Source organism: Apostichopus japonicus, chromosome 4, assembly GCF_037975245.1.
Source record: "Apostichopus japonicus isolate 1M-3 chromosome 4, ASM3797524v1, whole genome shotgun sequence".
NCBI classification, from domain to species: Eukaryota; Metazoa; Echinodermata; class Holothuroidea; order Aspidochirotida; family Stichopodidae; genus Apostichopus; species Apostichopus japonicus.
Window position 1 is genome coordinate 18,859,982 of NC_092564.1, and position 18,502 is coordinate 18,878,483.

At 36.3% G+C, this 18,502-nt stretch overlaps 3 protein-coding genes across 4 annotated transcripts in view; all 3 read left to right on the forward strand.

Moving 5' to 3' along the window:
• The window catches only part of LOC139966703 (uncharacterized), a 39,993-nt gene extending 34,404 nt beyond the window's left edge, over positions 1-5,589 (forward strand). For both annotated transcript variants that reach the window (XM_071969997.1, XM_071969996.1), the window contains 6 exons: positions 916-977; positions 1,390-1,479; positions 2,074-2,185; positions 3,036-3,212; positions 3,456-3,509; positions 4,417-5,589. In XM_071969997.1, coding sequence (XP_071826098.1) covers positions 916-977; positions 1,390-1,479; positions 2,074-2,185; positions 3,036-3,212; positions 3,456-3,509; positions 4,417-4,749 — 828 coding nt within the window. In that variant the 3' untranslated portion in view covers positions 4,750-5,589. The remainder of the gene's footprint in view (positions 1-915; positions 978-1,389; positions 1,480-2,073; positions 2,186-3,035; positions 3,213-3,455; positions 3,510-4,416) is intronic.
• A 2,180-nt stretch (positions 5,590-7,769) lies between these two features.
• On the forward strand, positions 7,770-15,197 carry LOC139966025 (deoxyribonuclease-1-like). The gene is made up of 8 exons (XM_071968667.1): positions 7,770-8,331; positions 8,669-8,757; positions 9,684-9,773; positions 10,825-10,922; positions 11,405-11,520; positions 12,145-12,299; positions 13,219-13,306; positions 13,791-15,197. Exons 1-8 carry the CDS (start codon positions 8,143-8,145, stop codon positions 13,842-13,844), a joined length of 879 nt encoding a protein of 292 aa, XP_071824768.1. The 5' UTR covers positions 7,770-8,142; the 3' UTR covers positions 13,845-15,197.
• Positions 15,198-15,898: 701 nt separating this feature from the next.
• LOC139966704 (deoxyribonuclease-1-like) overlaps positions 15,899-18,502 on the forward strand; it is a 7,031-nt gene continuing 4,427 nt past the window's right edge. The window contains exons 1-4 of the mRNA XM_071969998.1: positions 15,899-16,167; positions 16,393-16,481; positions 17,453-17,542; positions 18,207-18,301. Of these exons, the coding sequence (XP_071826099.1) occupies positions 16,027-16,167; positions 16,393-16,481; positions 17,453-17,542; positions 18,207-18,301 (415 nt within the window). The 5' untranslated portion in view covers positions 15,899-16,026. The remainder of the gene's footprint in view (positions 16,168-16,392; positions 16,482-17,452; positions 17,543-18,206; positions 18,302-18,502) is intronic.

Below are 18,502 nucleotides of genomic sequence, written 5' to 3' on the forward strand. Positions count from 1 at the left end.
TTTCGATCCTAGCAGGATATTCTTCAAAAGCTAACAATATATATATATTAGGAATTTTTTGGGGGTGGGGTGGGGGAGGGGGCATTACGTGCTAAACCGAGCAAAACACCTGCATAAAGTTATTCTATCGTAGGTACGTGACTCAATACAATTATATCTGGTACTTATTCGAAACGTTCTCATCTAGTAGACATCTATGTCTGTACAAGGTGCATCTAAAACCTTTGATCAACACGGTAATTGGAAGTTATAATGCAGTAGTCGTTGTCGGGTTTTTATTTTTCGTTTTTTTTTCTTTGGCAAATCTTCATTTATGGAAGTGAATTCGCACTATACGTTAAAGAACCAAACCACCTGTCACACCAATTAAAACTTATCAAATATTTGAAGGAAGGGTTTTATCTTTCAAGATTATAAACGTATACCAAGCGGGCAAGAAAACAGACTTTGGACGATCTGTGACATATTGAATATGTTGAGAGAATGCTGGAATCTAAAGTTAAAATTGGCAACAAAGAGTTCAGAATGCCACATATTTGTCTAAATGAAATCCATTTATCCATCTTTCCAGTTCCATATACTCTATTCCACTTTTCTTGGATTCTGATATGCTATTGACGACAATAATTAATTCCATGACGACCATTATAATAAATAGTATGCCTTAAATTTGGCTTCAAGTTTTGTGATTTTCCTTGATTATTTATAGGCTTGTCATTTTCTGACAAAACACTTGAAAAGTGTAGTTGCTTTAAACTATGAAAAGTCCTGGCACTTAAAATTGTTCTACTCCTATTGTCATTCTGTAAAGTTTTGTTTTCTTATGATTATCTTGTTTGTTAACAGAATTTTAATTGTTGTTTGTGTGATTTTAGGGATATAATAGTCTCTAATTCTTTGCTGTTCTTTTTTTAGGATTTGCTGGGAATAGACGAAGAACTCGCCCAAAAGTTCGTTCACTTTCTCGTGACAGACAGGTAAGTCACATTTCTGTTTCTGTGAACGAGATCGTGGAAGCTATTCTGCCAAACTTCCTTAGTTATCATAATAATAATAATAAGCATTTGTAATCATTTTTTCATATCTTCTCTCAATTTCGGGCAAGCAAGTTGTAGATGTTCAAGCAAGGATGATACACTTGATTTTAGTTATAGTAAAGAAGTTATACACTCTCCTCCCCTGTGAGTGTTGTAACATTGAAATCTGGGGTGTCCGTGATTAGTAATGGATGGAGCTTTTTTTATTTAATCTAAACATATATATATATATTAATATATATATATATATATATATTTATATATATATTTATTATATGTCAATCAAATCATGTGACGGGACTTTAAATGATGTTGTATTCATTCCAATCTATTGTTTCTTTCTCCTTCACAGAAGTAAGGAATCTACCTTGAAAAAGAAAAAGAAAAGTAGGCTGTCAGCAGCAGAAGAAACGGGCGTCGAAAGAACAATAGAGATAATGAAGTAAGGAGGAACAATGCCTTCTAGTTCATTGTACTTTAGTTTACATTGTCTCTATGAGTCATTTCACAGTCACAGGCACGTTACTGTGAAATCGTATGTTAACCTCGTGTTCAAACCAAGCTAACTCGAAGCTATCTCGAAAACCGGATAAATATGGACAAATTGTTTGCCATCACGTTTTTCCTTTTTCCTTAGACTAAGACTTATCTAGACTAAAGATTTGCCTAAAGTCACCCTTTTAGAAAAGCAATTACGTGAAACAACAATATTGAGTCTCCTATATATGCAGCATTGTATGTCACAGTTTTTAGTACCTGCATGTGTCTGTATCACCTGAGTTGACCTGATGTACATACACAGTTTACACAAATGATACAACGGCGATTTTTCCGTCGAGTTTCTGTTACCAACACGATATGTTGACTATTTTTTTTAAATATTTATCTCAATATTTTCCGCTCAAATAAAACGAAATGAGAGCTTAATAATACTTATTGAAACGAGGTGTTATTTTTTTCCCCTTCATTTTGGAAATGTTTCGTTTTATCTTCATTTCTGTTCAATTTATTTTTATTTACTTATTTTATCTTATAGACCAGGATTTGTCCGCTTAAACTTACCGTTCTTCTTTTGTGACGAAGCGATAGATTACATTCTTACCGCTGTCGAGATGATTGCTTCAGATGGTTGGGTCTTTCTCCCACAAGTAAGTCTACAATGTCATGTTTCAAGACAACTTTCTCTCTCTCTCTGTTACAGCAGACATGTAGAACTAGTACGGGTACGCGTGGTATGAGTACCATTACGAGTACAAGCCTCTAACGGCGAGTACAATAAACTCAATCGCTTGCACACTAGTATCTATGTTAGATTCCATAATAACAAATGAGAGTACTAGAACAAATCAATGATTGGCGAGGACAGGTTGCAGTAGACTTGCAGTGTGAGTACCAGCAGTATGAGTACGAGTACAATAGACCTCTACGTGGTATGGGTACGAGTGACAAGCCTCTAAAGGCGAGTACAAGCCTGTAAGAGCGAGTACAAGCACATAAGGGCGAGTACAAGCCTGTAAGCGCTATTACAAGCATATAAAGGCGATTACAAGCATGTAAAGGCGATTACAAGCATGTAAAGGCGAGTACAAGCCTATAAGGGCGAGTACAAGTATGTAAAGGCGAGTACAAGCCTATAAGGGCGAGTACAAGCCTATAAGGGCGAGTACAAGCCTATATAAGGGCGAGTACAAGCCTATGAGGGCGATTAAAAGCCTGTAAGGGCGAGTACAGTGACTGAATATTGCAATAGTATTTACCTATTCTAGATTAGAAAATACCCGGCCCGTCATAGAGTACTAGTACAAATCTATGAGGGCGCCAGAATACACGCACAAGCACGTAGAGACTCAATGCAATTCTAGTGTAAACATTTTGCACACATTTTCTCGTTTCTCTTTCTTTTCTGCGTGTTTTTCTTTCTTTTTCTTAATACCAAAAAAAGCCCAGTCTTCTTTAATCTTTGTTATTTAACATTTCTTTCTTAATGATCTTTAACAGTATAGAGCAGATCCATACAGCGCCAAATGGTCACCAGTTCAAGCTGAAAACCTGCAAGAGCGAACTGGGGAAAGAACTAAGAGTGATAGTCTCTTAACAGCCACTTTCAAAGGAGCCAAATTTTCTGCTCCCTCCAGCCCCTTTACACAGAGAGATGCTGCAAAGAAAACATTTAAGGTCAGTGACTGCTTAATGCCTCCTTGATGACGTAGTTAGATTTTGCAAGTTGCATCAATTTAAAGAACATTTAAACATATGTCTCCAAAGTCGACTCACAGTACAAGTCCACACATACATTTATGGTTTAGGTTAAACAATAAGCCTGTTTGCCAAAGTTTGAATATTTCAATGTTTTTTATCCAATCTGGAATTCATAATCACTTTTTCTTGTCTTTTTTTTTGTTCCCTCATAATTAATAGGAAATGTTGGATGAAGCTAAACAATCGATAGCGATGGCAAAGAAGCAGACAATGGTAGGTTTGACTAACTTTATGAATTTTATTCGTCTACTTTAAAACAATGGAGTTTCTATTTCTACCAATATATATCATGGAGCATATTTTTTCGATATCAGGAGAGGACCCAAGGTGTTTAAGCAAAGAGAGGTGTCGGCCCTGGTGTCCACTTTCCGAAGGAATTAAAATATTATATATAACTATTATTGTTTTTTTTTGTGCGTGAATTTGAGATGGGGATGATGGGTGGGGGAGGGGGGGGGGAGTCGGCTTCATACTCCCATCTTTATTTCTTTTCTATTTATTCCATGCGATCAATTGTAATATACCAATGATTAACCGTCTGGGCCACAAAATTTGAAGAATTTGAGTTGAATTATTTATTACGGAATAAGTATTAATTAACGTTCAATTGTTTGAATAAAGGTTAATATCTTAATTGCATACATTGCTAAGTTTGAAGAGTATACGCGGTAAGTTCGTTATGGGGTACGGGAAATTGATGAAATATATAATGTAAACAATGGATATTAATTATTGTTATGTACCTTGTATACGCACACATCTGATGAATGTTTAACGAGCGACCATTTTACAACTCTTTGATGTTTTATGAAAGTTTGTCGCAAATGGTCTCGTACTAGTTTCGTATAGTTTTAGTTATGTTGCCTATGATAATATTACGATGTTTCCATGGAGATGTTATCAAACGTAAAGTAGCTCAAGTATCGAAAACCTATAACCCTGCCATCTCAAACATTCCTGGTTACAAACTTTACCCCAAATTCTCTGTTCGAAATTTACATTGGATGCTGTTGCTATAAACTTATATATATATAAAAAATAACGGTCGTCATAGAGTAAAAGCATGAACATGTTCAACTGATATGAGAAACATCTATAATTGTTTCCTCGTCGTTTTCAGTTTTCTGTAGAAGCTATTGTCGATGACGTAGGCGCAGCTGTGCAGAACGAGGAGCTGATTTGGTTCCTGCGTCCTCAGGAGGCAGCCGTACATCTGAGAAGAAAGTCTAAAAGTGAAATAGATGGTATTGAAACCGTTCAAGATGAACCAATCGCAGGATCAGATCCTCGGAGCAGAGCCACAAAAGTTCCCTTCATTCCTAAGCGATACACAGTGATGCGCAAGAGCTTTCGAAGATCCGTTAGAAAGTTGAGTAGAAAATCTAGAAATCCCGAGGATCGTCCAAATTCAGATACCCAAGAAAATCGACGTGGTCGATGTGTCGTCATGTAAACTAGATATCTACTGTGGAAAGGGGGTGATTACATAATGATAGATGACGTGATAGATGGGGCTATAAAGGAATTTCCGATGACAGATTATGTATATATAGAAAAGTCAGCACTTCTACCGTCATTATCTTGGTCATGATTCGACGGCTCTAGGCAAATCTATATTTATGTTTACTAAAAGTGACTTCAGCGCATTTGGAGGAATGCAACCTTGACATTTTATAGTCTATGTTACTCGCAAATTATTTTATATGCAAAAATCGCTATTTTTTTTATAACAATTGAACTCATTGAAGGTTCAAATTGTTTCGAAATTGGTTCATGATCTCGACCGTTTTGAAAGAAATTTCCTGAATGCATCTGTTTCCTGTTACTATGTCAGGATCGCACTGGGAACACGAAATAATACCATAAATTTCTCAGCAAATGAAACAAGTTATAAGTTGACCATGTATCCGGTCACGTGATCCCCGCTCTCTCGGTTTATATAGAGTAACGTATCTACATGAACAAACCAAGGTCGTTCCGGTGCCCCCGTGCAACAATATTGCCCCTCCCCCTGGACTGTATCCCCTTCCCCCCCTCCATTTGCCATAACTGCCCATATTACCGTGCTTCCCCTATACAGTACCGTGCTGATGGTGATGTCCGTTCAGACCAGAAATCAAGCCATAGAATCTGTTATAAAAGGTTATCTCACATAGCTATATATAGTATACCAGCTGAATGTATAGCTTATGCAAGGGTTTAGACACCATTCGGATTTGTCTCCCCGCAATTTAACAGAACGCAAATATTGTGTCCCTCCTTAAATTGATACTCTCCCCACCCCCCCCCCCCCCGTAACTCCAACTCAAGAGTTGAGTTGAGGGGGTATTTGACTATTTGTGATTTTTTAAAGGGGTGGTCAGCATTAAGCAAAGTGTCTCTATGCTGTACACCAAAATGCAGCATATATGAGTCTTTTATATTTATTTTGGTCCCAAGTAAAAAAATAAAATGATGCAAATGGAGACAAAAAATCGAGTGACCGACACATAACTAGGCGTATGAGATGCAAGAATTATACCGATATATACAGATCGGCAATCAAATAGACAATCACTTACTCTACTTGTAGCATTTCCATAAAATGTCAGTAAATTAAAAAAAAGCATCTGATATTTGTTTTAAAATTGTAAAAGAGTCACCTTCTTTTCTAGCAAGAAGGAAAGTTATAAAGCATATAATGAGTATAATATGTTTATCCTTAGCTTGATATACTTATCCTTATTTTTAAAAGGGTGAGTTATTCAACTTTATGAACATGTTTATGCATATTCATTCATTTCACAAACAATTTTTCATCAATTATGCCATCATGTTGCAAACTATTTAAGCTTCGGTTAAGCTACATTTGTGTTGGGGTTTTTTAAATTTGCTTTGTTTATGCCGCTACACAATTCAATGAAGTTATGTCATTTTTAGAGCATTGATACAATTTGCCAACATTTATACCTGAAATCATGCTGCACTCCGATTTTAAATTAAATTAAAATAAAACAATTATTCGTGTTTTAATTTACGCAATATATAAGCTATAAATGTATACACGCGGCTCGATTTTTCCGTTGTTTATAATTGTGTTGTTTTATGTTTGTTGGTTACTTGACTGTCTGTTTGCATGTTCGACAGGATGACAAGAAAATACATTCTGCCATATAACCTGTAAACACTGTAGGATGACTTGTTATGTTATAAGTTGATATTGATACTATGACGGAGTATGCATATATCCGTATATTTTTTAAGGTAACCGGTGCAATGGGTATACATGTGAAAAAAAATTGTTATTCTGTGACATGCTTTACCTATTAGGAATCCATTATGTTACTCTGTGTTACTCTTGAAACATACTCACTTCACTGAATTTCAGTAACAACTCTGATTTTTTTTCAATGTGTCAATCGCAGCCTTTTCTGAGACCGAAATCTTGAAATCATTCTCATTTATATAGATTTAAAAAAACATCCTTTGATTTTTAACTGTTAGCCTTTGTTGTAGGTCCACCAATGAGCTCCTGTTATTATTGTGAAATTAACTTTCCGAAAGGGATTTTAGATCACAAAAATCTTCAAAAAACAAACAAACACACAACATCAAAAAATCTAAATCTTTTCGCCACTCAGTCCTTGAGATCAGGGGAGTAGAGCGGATCTTAATTAACGACACATAGGATGAATTATTACCTATACAAGTGCCTTTGCACATTATAAGGCTATACAAACCATGCGCGAATGTGAAAACGTGGCGCTATTTATATGCAAAATTATTGGGAGTTTATACTTTTTAATTATTTCAATTTTAACTTTTTTCACCTTTTTTTGTATTCTGTAAATTGCAATATTTTGATATAGGTATTCAAAGACTGTATCAGATTTGTAAATTTTCATCATTACATGACAGTCAATAAATATTTTCACGCTACTTCTTTGGTTACATGCTTTTGTTTTGCGTACTTCTTGCCTTTGTTATTTTGATGTTTCAAACAATAATAGCCAATTAACCGTCTACAATTTGGTATTTTTATCCCTTTGAACGTGTAATTTCATACGAAGTTCTTTTATTTAATTTTATGTGTTTGAGGGATTACAAATGCTGCTTTTTGCTTCGTTCACTCAAATTTCATCGGATCATCATATTTCAGGGCATGTGTGACAATATCACATTGCCCATCCCCTCCCAATTCCCCCTTCACCCCTCCCCCCCCCCCCGCCCCAGCTTAAGTATTTTTCCCCAGTACCGTATTCTACCCTGATTATCCGTGATTCTTTCTTGTTACACAATGTTTTAAAGTATTGACTCTGTTGACAAGGTATGTTGGTAACCACAACAAAATATGCACCCCTGCCACCAGTGCACCCACCCCTTTCCCTTACATACAAGCCAAGATATGGTTTTATATGGATCAGCACCAACTGAAGCTTGCTATATGAGTAACTCAGTCTGAAGAGTTAGAGGATAACCATGAAGTTAATATTTGGAATCCCTTTTCATCCAATCTGTCCTCTGGTTACAGTAGGATGGATTCATTTATGGTACAAATCGAGAATATTTTGTTGTAATTGTCATAAAATGCGGACATTAATTACCACCCATCAACAGTCAATGTTAACTTTTGTAGTGTTAATTGGGTCAGACTGCACGTAAGTTTAACACGCACGTGCATAGCACGCGTTAAGTACACACAGACATACAACTATAGGAGGATTAATGAGAGGATTAAATCTTTATCCGATTAAAATGGATTAAAGTGAAATGCGGAATATAAACATTAAGAGGCAATCTTACTTCAACTCTCATTCCCAAGCCTTAAATCATTATTTTGTAAGCTTTGGTCAGAACCACCGTCGCTATGAGTCCATTGATACTCGCCGCTTTGCTTTATTGCGTAAGCTTGGTAGAATTTCGCGCCGCTGCGTGTGTGATCACCACCAAGGCACCTGAACCTATCGGTGATACAAGGAGAATCGGGGCTTTCAATATTCGGGTGTTTGGACCCTCTAAAGCCAGCAACGATGAAGTAATGACAGAGCTTGTGACCGTGAGTATTTAAGAGCAAAATACAACCCCTCCTTATCATTTGTGTGTGTGTGTTTGTTCTTTACATACTTCTGCTCCTGTGTCCCTCTTAGTCCCAGCTCTGAAAGGCCCATTGGTGTATCCCTCCTGGTAAGCCCCCCCCCCACCCCCATCTTTTACTACATGGAGATGAGAGGAGGAAAGGGGCCACGTGGTTATAGTAGATTACCATGGTTACGCCTCTGCATGTTTTTTACCGGGATGGCAGCCAAGTTGGTTAAGTATCGTATAGTTACTATAAAATTAAATGACCCAACGAACGACTAGAGATGATATTTTTTGTTTTCATTTTATTTCAGATTTTGAAGCGGTATGACATCGTCCTTATCCAAGAAATACGAAACAAAGACGGAACAGCCATAGTGAAGTTGCTTGATCTGCTTAATGCGTAAGTTTTAAGATGTCTTCCCTCAAACTTCAGCATTTTGCGTTAGTTTTAAATAATTATGTTTTCTGCCATTTGATAATTAAAAAAGAAACCCCGTATTGTTTATGGCTAATAGTTCGTTAACTTGATAAAGTCAGGTTCCATTTTGAATAATAGTCATTGACTTTGTACTTCTGAATGTTTTGCTTCTTCTAATATGTGTGTTACATGTGAGAAAACGCTTTTATGAAACTGTCTGTAGGCGACAAAATGCTGAGAACCGAATGGAGTTATTAATTACTAGGCTAGCTCATTAATTTTAATTTAATAGAGAACAGGGAATATATAGTAGGAGTTCTTTAATGAATTACAGTCCTAAGTTTTACGTACTATCACACGTCCTTGCATTTAAAAAAAACGGTGGCACGATGGGGACGTGTTTCAGTATGTCTAATGGCCTGGCTAATTCACTATATCGATTTTTCTTTATCAAATTCGTTATAACGAATTTGAAATTCTTTATTAAGAATTTGAAAATCCCATATACGGAATTAACATGCGCATAATACATGCTTCAATAGGTTCATATTGGGCCACCGTAGTTTGTATGTTTAACTGGCATGCTGCTTTATTTTTAGATTGTTTAAATAAATTAAAACTCAAGCTCCAATTGCCAACAAAAATAGATAAGGTTGTATAAAAGAAGCTCTGTCCCAATGTATATTATCAATTTACGATGTCGTTTACGATATATATATATATATATATATATATATATATATATATATATATATATATATATATATATATATATATATATATATATATATATATATATATATATATATATATATATATATATATATATATATATATATATATATATATATATATATATATATATATATATATATATATATATTGGCCGTTTCAATTGTGTTCTACAGAGATCCGGATGTGAATGGTGCATATGCCATGGAGATAGGACCTCGTGTTGGGAGAACTAGCTCAAAGGAACAGTATTGCTACTTTTACAAGTAAGACCGAAAAAAAAAAGCAAATGCGAAATGTTTGCTTTGAACTATCAAAATTCATGAGACTAATACTGCCCACAAATTTTAGCAATCTGCAAAGCCATCTTTCAAAGTATAATTCTTTAGGTATATACTCACATGTACACGCAGCAACGTAATCAAGAAATAGTACCCCACACCCGAAGTCCCATGCAACACCCACCTTACATACAAGTGCTATAATATGGTCAAATCGGTGGTATTAGAAGGAAGGACACATAATTATATAGCATCTAGGAGGTCATGATTACTATGCCTGGACGACCAAAATAAGTTGTTTTTTGAAAAGGAGAAATCCACGGCTTTCCCATCTGAGATAGTCTTCGAATTGTCCAAAAAAAAAACCAAAATTAGTTTAAAATGTAATTGGGATAGCTACTCGACATGGAGTTTTTTAATAAGTAATAAGCCATTCGGCTTCTCCCACCCGCATATATGTGTTATAATTTGGAGAATATTTTTATGAAGCAAATCATTGATGTGGGCTATTATATGCACCATATATGTCTTCATATACGTTGCTAAATGCTATTATTCTAATTTAATTGCTCGTTTTAATAGTTGTAATGATTCAAGATACCGTTGGTAATAAAACTAAAAACAATTAACTTTCAAAATGTTGTATCTGTATAAATTGGATATCCAATTGACCTGCAGTTCTTAATAAGTGATAAACCAGCTCGGCTATCTCTAACACGCATACATGGCTGCTTATGGTCTTAAAAATACGGTACGTGCCCCTTCCGAACGATTTTGTTATAAATAGGAGTTTATGTCAGTTCATATATACTAATTAAATTGCTCATTTTAATATAGTTTTACTGATGCAAAATACCGTTGGGTAACGAACACATTGAAAAGTGGACATATTCATCATAATGTTAACGTATAGCTACACTGTATACCTATCTTTTAAATACATTACTTATCAGTTTGTCTTTTAAAGACTTGCTTATTTATTGTCTTCACATATCTTGTGTCTTTAAACTATTTTCGTCATTTTTTTCTTCCAAAGGTCGGCTTTGTTCAACGTGCTCAATAGCTATACTTTTGAAGATACAGATGACGTATTTGAACGGGAACCATTTAACGTAGTTTTTCAGGATGAAATCGGTAAACTATATATTAATTCCATTCACACCCATGGGCATTTGAGAACAATTCCTTCGTGTATGGCATCAGTGGTAGGAATGAAAGAAAATAGACGAGGAATTTTAAATCACATTAAACCACGTACTACCTAGGTTTAACCAATCGATCAATGAAGTTCCATCTAATTGAAACTTAGAAAGCGTGACAGTATAATGTGCAGTGATGTTATTTGTATTGTGAGGTCAATACAAGCTGATCTAAAGAGCTCGGTGTAGACTGTTGCACCATGAATCGATGATATGGGATTATTTTCTTCCTGTTATGGAGAAATTCATGTTTTACAGTCATACAAGCTCTTTCAACGCGCCCCATCCTCCCAACCAACCCCCCCCCCCCCGCTCTTCCGCTCACTAAAGTATTAGTTGACTAGAAATAACGACAAGACATTGAACTATTTTTAGTTACCACATTTCACTTCCTTACTATTTAACAACTCTCCTCAGATTCATCGAAACAATTCGTTCTCTCTGGCCTTCACGCTAAACCAGACGATGCTGTAGCCGAGTTAGACTTTATGCCAGTCGTTTACGATGATATCGTAGATGTAACCGGTATCTCGGTAAGAGTTCTATCTTCAATCACTTTCGATAAAGATGTAAAAGTCTTTCAATGTTAAAGCTATCGTATGAGAGAAATGTTTTATTTCATCTTACAGTCTGAAGTTGACCTCCTTGAATAAGCCGGTAAAAAAACAAAAACATACAAACACGGAATATTAACGAGAAATATATAGAAAATGGGTTAAAATGGTCTTTCGCCTTTGTTTTCTGACAGCAAAACCATTTGAATCGAAGATGTTACTCATATACAGTACTACTCATACATATATAGTACATGGTGATTGGACATCTTAACGTTATGTACTTATATTGCATAGTAGGCCTATATAGTAGGCCTATGTAAAGTCAGGGGTTCTCACTTGGTTTCGACGGGGGGGGGGGGGCAAGAGACGAAACATTTGGTTGGAGTAAAATGCCAGAGAGAACCAAACCTCACTCTACTTTAGATTGAACAATGTGTAGGATAGGCCGGTAGAATGGTTATAAAGCCTAATGGCATAGGTAAGTATACAGGAAAGTAAAAGGCCAATTTTTGCTTCCTTCGCGGGCAGGATTGAAATCATTTGAGGGCCTCCTTTGGCCTTCGCTTTGCATAAAATCTTCTTTCCTTTTCTTTTAAACAGGATGTTATTATGCTTGGTGACTTTAACGCTGATTGTAACTACGTAGGTTCGAACGATTGGTCTACTATCAGTTTACATACCGAGTCGAGGTTCACGTGGTTCATTGGTAATGACGCGGACACTACAGTGTCCAGTACCCACTGCGCGTATGACAGGTAACTTTAGTCTTAAAACCATGGAGACAGGTAACTTTAGTCTTAAAACCATGGAGAAACTTTATCCCGGTCAAAATGTCTGTCCGTTCTTCCCCTCATCCCATCTCTAATGAGATGAGAACATCAAAACATTAACAATTTCGTTAACTATACCAAAAACATCCACTAAGACAAGTAGGATAATACAAAATCACTTGTGTCATAACAGTGGCGTAGAAAGGTACTTTTGAGTGGGGGGGGGGGCTGAAGACTGATGGCCGGCCTGGGGGAGGAGTCTAAGGGGAGGGGGTGTCCCCCTCCCCTTTGGATTTTTTTTGCATTTCCAGATGGCCTCAGATGCAATGTTGTGCAATATAGCACACTTCAACCCACCCACTCCATTTTGTATATAATTTTGCATTTTCACCTAGCCTTAGATGCAATTTGGTACTCCAAATGAGATTTTTTTCTCATTTGGAAATGAAAAAGGGGTTTTCTGACTTGCGAAGCGGGGGGGGCGGAATGATACTTCCGCCCCTCCATATTTTTCACGGGGGGGGGCTGGCGCCCCCCCCCCCAGCCCCCCGGTTCCTACGCCCTTGTGTCATAATTTATATAAATCATAATATGGAATGCCATCTACTTCACAAAAGTTAAGAAAAGGCGTCAGTGTGTCAGAAAAAAATATCAGAATGTTGCAATTTAATATCTGCTTGTCAATATTACAATCTTTTTCTTCTTTTTCTTTTTCAAACTTAGTTGATCAGAAAAAAAAAACTGAAAATCAGAATTGTCAGTTTTATGCATTCTGAGAAACTTGTCAGACAATTAATTTGAAGTTATATATGTATATGTTCTATGCATATATATACTTTTCATACCATTTTCGTAATATTTCTGAAAATTTTCATATTTATCGTTACTTCCGTTTTTACAACAGATTCGTAATTGCCGGTGGGAAAGATACTTTAGTTAGTACAGCTAACGTCTTTAACTTTGAGGTCGAGCATGACCTTAGCAACGACTTCGTAAGTTGGACATATAGTTTAGATTTCCCGCAAATAACTACAATTCACGAATCCTTATCAGCTTGGTGGTCATAACTTCAATTACAATTCCGTTTAATGTAATATATTTCTTATGTGTTTTACACAGATAAAGCAACCGATTACCATAAGTATAGGCAAAAAGAGGCAAAACTATATAGTGAAAATAGTAAACGCACGACAGATGCATACAACAAGTGAATAAGGAGAGAAGATTGCATGCACGAGCAGGCGAACGTCAGAGACATAGTGCTGTCCATATAATTGAACTTTATACTCTGTCTCTGTGTATGTGTGTATGTGTTGCGTGTTGTTTGTTGCGTGTTGTGTGTTGTGTGTTGTATGTTGTGTAACAAAAGAACAGGCCCAGTGACGTAAATTTCTTTCTCTTAAAAGTATTGGAGTTGTCCAAATTCACTGATAAATGTTTCATATCTTTCTCTCTCTTACTTTTGGTACTCTACAGGCTCTCGATGTCAGTGACCACTATCCCGTCGAGATTGTGATCAAATATAACTAGAACATCACATCCGGACTGACCAGAGCCTAATTTGCATGACAATAGTCATGCTGCACACTATAATTTATATATATATATATATATATATATATATATATATATATAGAATAGAAGCATCGATAAATAAAAATTAAACGAAAAATGGTGAACAAGGGATTAATGACGGTGAAAATATGAGTAGTTTGTAAAGTTAACTGCTTGTAAATATCACTTAATTGTGCACAAAATTTTACATGAAGAAAATAACTCTTATTCTAAGTTATGAGAGCAATCATCTTACTCCACTCTCCCAACTACCACCCTCCCCTCCACTCTCCTCCCCATCCCTCACATCTCTTCCCCACCCTCACACATGTCGTCACCCACGCATCCCCAGCTTTGATGAAGTGAATTTAATGAGAATTTGTCATCAGTTACAGGGCGAAACAGATATCATTTTATTTGATTGAAAGAAAGAAATAATTTACTAGATAAATGACAGATGTTTTGGCTTTCAAAAGATAAAGATTTAGATGTCTATCTATCTAAATCATCTCGATTTCAAGGGAAGTTTGTTTTCCTTTCAAGTTCTAGGTTACTAGTCAAACATAAGCGTGGATATGAATTTGTTATGTGGTATCACGCGGGAGAGTGCAGTGTGCATACAGAAAAGTATCACTGTATATGTGCTTAAAGAAACACTCCAATTATCTTGTGTTTTAAGAATCTCCCCTAGATATCTATACGCAGTAGGCTACACTACAAAATACATGGCACAAATTTGTCCATGTTCCACTAAGAGGCAACTTTAAAAAACCGTTTCGATTCATCAGTTTTTTTTTTTTTTCATTTCTGCAAAAAAAAGGGCGAAAATGACATTGTACGTTTTTTTCTCATCCCAGATATTTTGAATAAACACAGAAAATTTGCATCGTGATCTAAACCTTAATCCAGCTGTAGTTTGTTTGTTTGCTTGTACTTTTCTGTTTATTTCCATACATTTCAAGAGAAATTCAACTGTTTTGTAACTATAATCTAGCAGTTTCATATCAAATACTGTATTTGTTCGCTTGTTTGACCAGGGGCGCAACCATGTAAGCCTGCACTTCTGAGGGATTGCTCCTCCCCCTCCCTTCCCGTCCACTCCCCCTCCATTAACAACAATATTTCATCAAAATATTCAGAAAATCTTTACAACAGAAACGTTAATTACTTAGTATCGACCAGGGGCGTCGGGGCCAGGTTGGGCCCTGGGAACAACTTTATTACCGGGGTCCTAGATTGCATCCTTCATTTTCCCTTAGTATATTATATACATGAAAATACAGTTTTCTTTCTCTAAAGTACTGTGTGTTTAACATTTTAATGGTATGATATAACCCCCCCCCCATATAACCCCCCCCCCCCCTTTTCATCGTAAACATAGATATGATGATCCACATGCACTTAAAAGCATTGAAGACTCGCCCCAAACCGCGTGCCGCGCTCTGAAAAAGTTAGCTTTCAGTTGCTCGAAGTGAAGTTTCCTTCTTGTCGCTACAAAATGCTAGCAGTAATGAAACGTGATACTTTGTTATCTTTTATCTGGACCTGAGATGTTCATCGCTGCTATGTACACTGTTTTGTGGGTAATGACCTTAGCTGTATGTACTAGATTAACTGTAAACTAGTGTCTAATTACCGACACGTTAGCAAGCTGTGCGTGTATTTTCTGGGATCGATGGTGGTGTCTAACACTTCTGTTACACCTCATTCGAAACTAGGCCAGATTACCGGCATGAGACGTTTCTTTGTGCGCGAGTCTTCACACACTTTAACTGTCATGAAACAATAACTACGTTCCTTTTCTTTGTATACAAATCAGGCTTGCCATGCATATAGTAACGTGATGTCAATTGAAAGTGCTGTCTACATCTAAGGCCATGCAATGTTGATGCTTACTATCTTGGCTGTTCCTATTTTGTTTTCCCTCGTGGGATTTAAAAAATCTGTTATTATTTAATTGTTATCATATCATACGTACGTCACTTCCAACTACACACATTGCCAGTCTTAAATGAAAGATTAATATTATCAAACGAAAAAAATAATAATAATCGGCATAACATCTGTATTATAAGGTAGTGGGAACGAGTGTGGTTGTTTACTCCTTCCAAATCATTCTTCGTTAAAGAAACTATCGGCGTTAAAGAAAACGAGCAAGATGAAGTTGTTTTTGTTGCTAGTTTTAGCATCGGTATTTTATTCCGTCGCTAGTGTGACGCGGAAAATTGCCGCCTTTAATATCCAAACGTATGGCCCAACGAAAGCAGGAAAACCTGACGTTATGGATGAACTTTGCCAGGTGAGTTATTTAGAAAAACTTACTCCCTTTATTTATTATTATTATTTGGGGGGGGGGGAGGGTCTCTTGTCTTAGAACTAATTAATTTTGTCTTGAGGACGATTCGCTACATCGCCCAGTAAAACATGGTCAATTACAATAAGTCTTTCGACTCTATAAAATATATTTTAAATGTTTTATATATTTTAAATATTTTTTCCATTTATGTTTTCCTTACCTCTCCAGATCTTAAAGAGATACGATATCGTCCTAATCCAGGAAATACGTAACGCTGACGGAACCGCTATTGTTCAGCTTCTGGATCAGCTTAACTCGTAAGTAACCCCATGCACAACCCCTTTCTCCAGTAAACCCCTCCACCAGGCCCCTATGCTCACACCTCTCGGAACAGACACTTTTGGAAATTAGAAATCGTTCATTTTAATGCCAGGTTCTGCCATGAAATTATGAAGTTTTAAAACAAGAAATGAATTCTTTGCTGTTCCTTAACAGTCTATACATGTAATAAAAAATTCTTTATCTAGGTACTGCGTTTGATACAATTAACTCTATTGACTCTATAAACTCTATAGAACTAGGGTCACATCCATACCCTCCAACCGCAACCCCACCCTCCCGGTTTTCGTTTCTCCCAACATGTCCCATATGTCTTCCAATATGAATGCTGTGCTACGGGTATTTTTCCTGAGGGAGCCAACCAGGGTGGTAGGAGCAGGGGGGCACTGGGGGCACGTGCCCCCCCCCCCACTTTTTTGCCAAAATAGCAAATATGCCCTACTGGCAAATAAAATGTGCCCCTTTACTGAAGAACTGTCTTTTGGATATCTTAAGCCTTTGTTAATTTTAATATTTTATTTTAATTATTCACGTGCACCATAATAGTATTAATAGCATACTAACACATCATATATATTTAAGTGATATGGCCGGTGTGTATCAGTTTATAGCATAACGAGTGATGGTTGTGGAATGAGAAAGTGCCCCTCTGATGTTGTGCCCCCACTTTTTGGAAGCTTCCTACCCCCCCCCCCCCTGGATCGAACGATATCGTGAAATAACCCATAGGGTAAGTTCTTGGAACAGGAAAAAAGACATTTTCAGATCTAACTTTACAAAGATTTGTCATTTATAATAAAATATAAAAAACTGATACTTTTAATCTGAAGTAATCCTTTAAAAAGTTATAACTGAATACGATAATATCTTATCATACTTTACTTTCATTCATTCCAACTCACCACACCCCCTTCCCCACCCTCCCCGACCCCTTCCTTCCCATCTTTAGTGAGTCAGACGTAAATGGTGCCTACTCGATGGAGATTGGACCAAGACTTGGCCGCTCAAGCTACAAGGAACAGTATTGCTATTTCTACAAGTGAGACTTTCTTATGCTTAATTGTCACTTTATTTTCACTTTAGTTTCATTTTCTTTTGTCAATGAGTCATGTCTATACTGACAGTATTATTAATTAAATATCATATATAATAATATTATTATTAATTAAAATATGTTATTCTGTCTGTTTGTTTGTTTAGCGTGGTTATGTAATATTAATGAAAAATATTAAAAAATTTAATTAAAAATCTGCAACTCTAAAAAATACTGTTTTACATTGCATTATACGAGTTATATAATTTATGGAGCATTACACACTTCGTAACGTATATATTGTTATTTGCGTGACATGTAGAAAGTTTTTCAACATTCGTTTTTTTATGATTCGTTCAAGTATTACTACTTAGTTACTTGTATACCTGCCTGTTAATAGTATTCTTTCTTGTCGGCAATACGGAGAACTAACCTTAGCGCTTTTATTTCCTACAAATGTATCTGAATTTCTCGCGGAAATCATAAAACACAAATGACTGTTTCAAACTAGACGGGAAAGGAACAGAACCACTGGAGTGATTGTTTAGGGTGGGGTGGGGTGGGGTGGGGAGGGGTGGAGGTGAAGGGGAGGCGACAAAGCCAAAAGAATAAAGCAGACAGCTGTATTCATTTGGTTTAAACGGGTTTCTTTATGACGTTATCTTCACAGGCATGACTTTTTCACCATTCTGGATAGTGAGACATACAATGATGCTAAGGATATTTTTGAACGAGAACCTATGAATACACTTTTCAGAGATTTAGGTAAGTTCAGATTACCATGGTAACGGTCACGTTTTTTGGAAATCCTCAAAATCCGTTCGCTGAGAACTGCAGAAAGTATAAAGAATTTTATTTTTGTTTTATGTTATTTTAGTCCATCTATAAAGAACAGAAATCTTTATAATATAAAATTTAACAAAATATTACATAATAATTTGAAATAGAAACTTTGCCCAAGCGTTT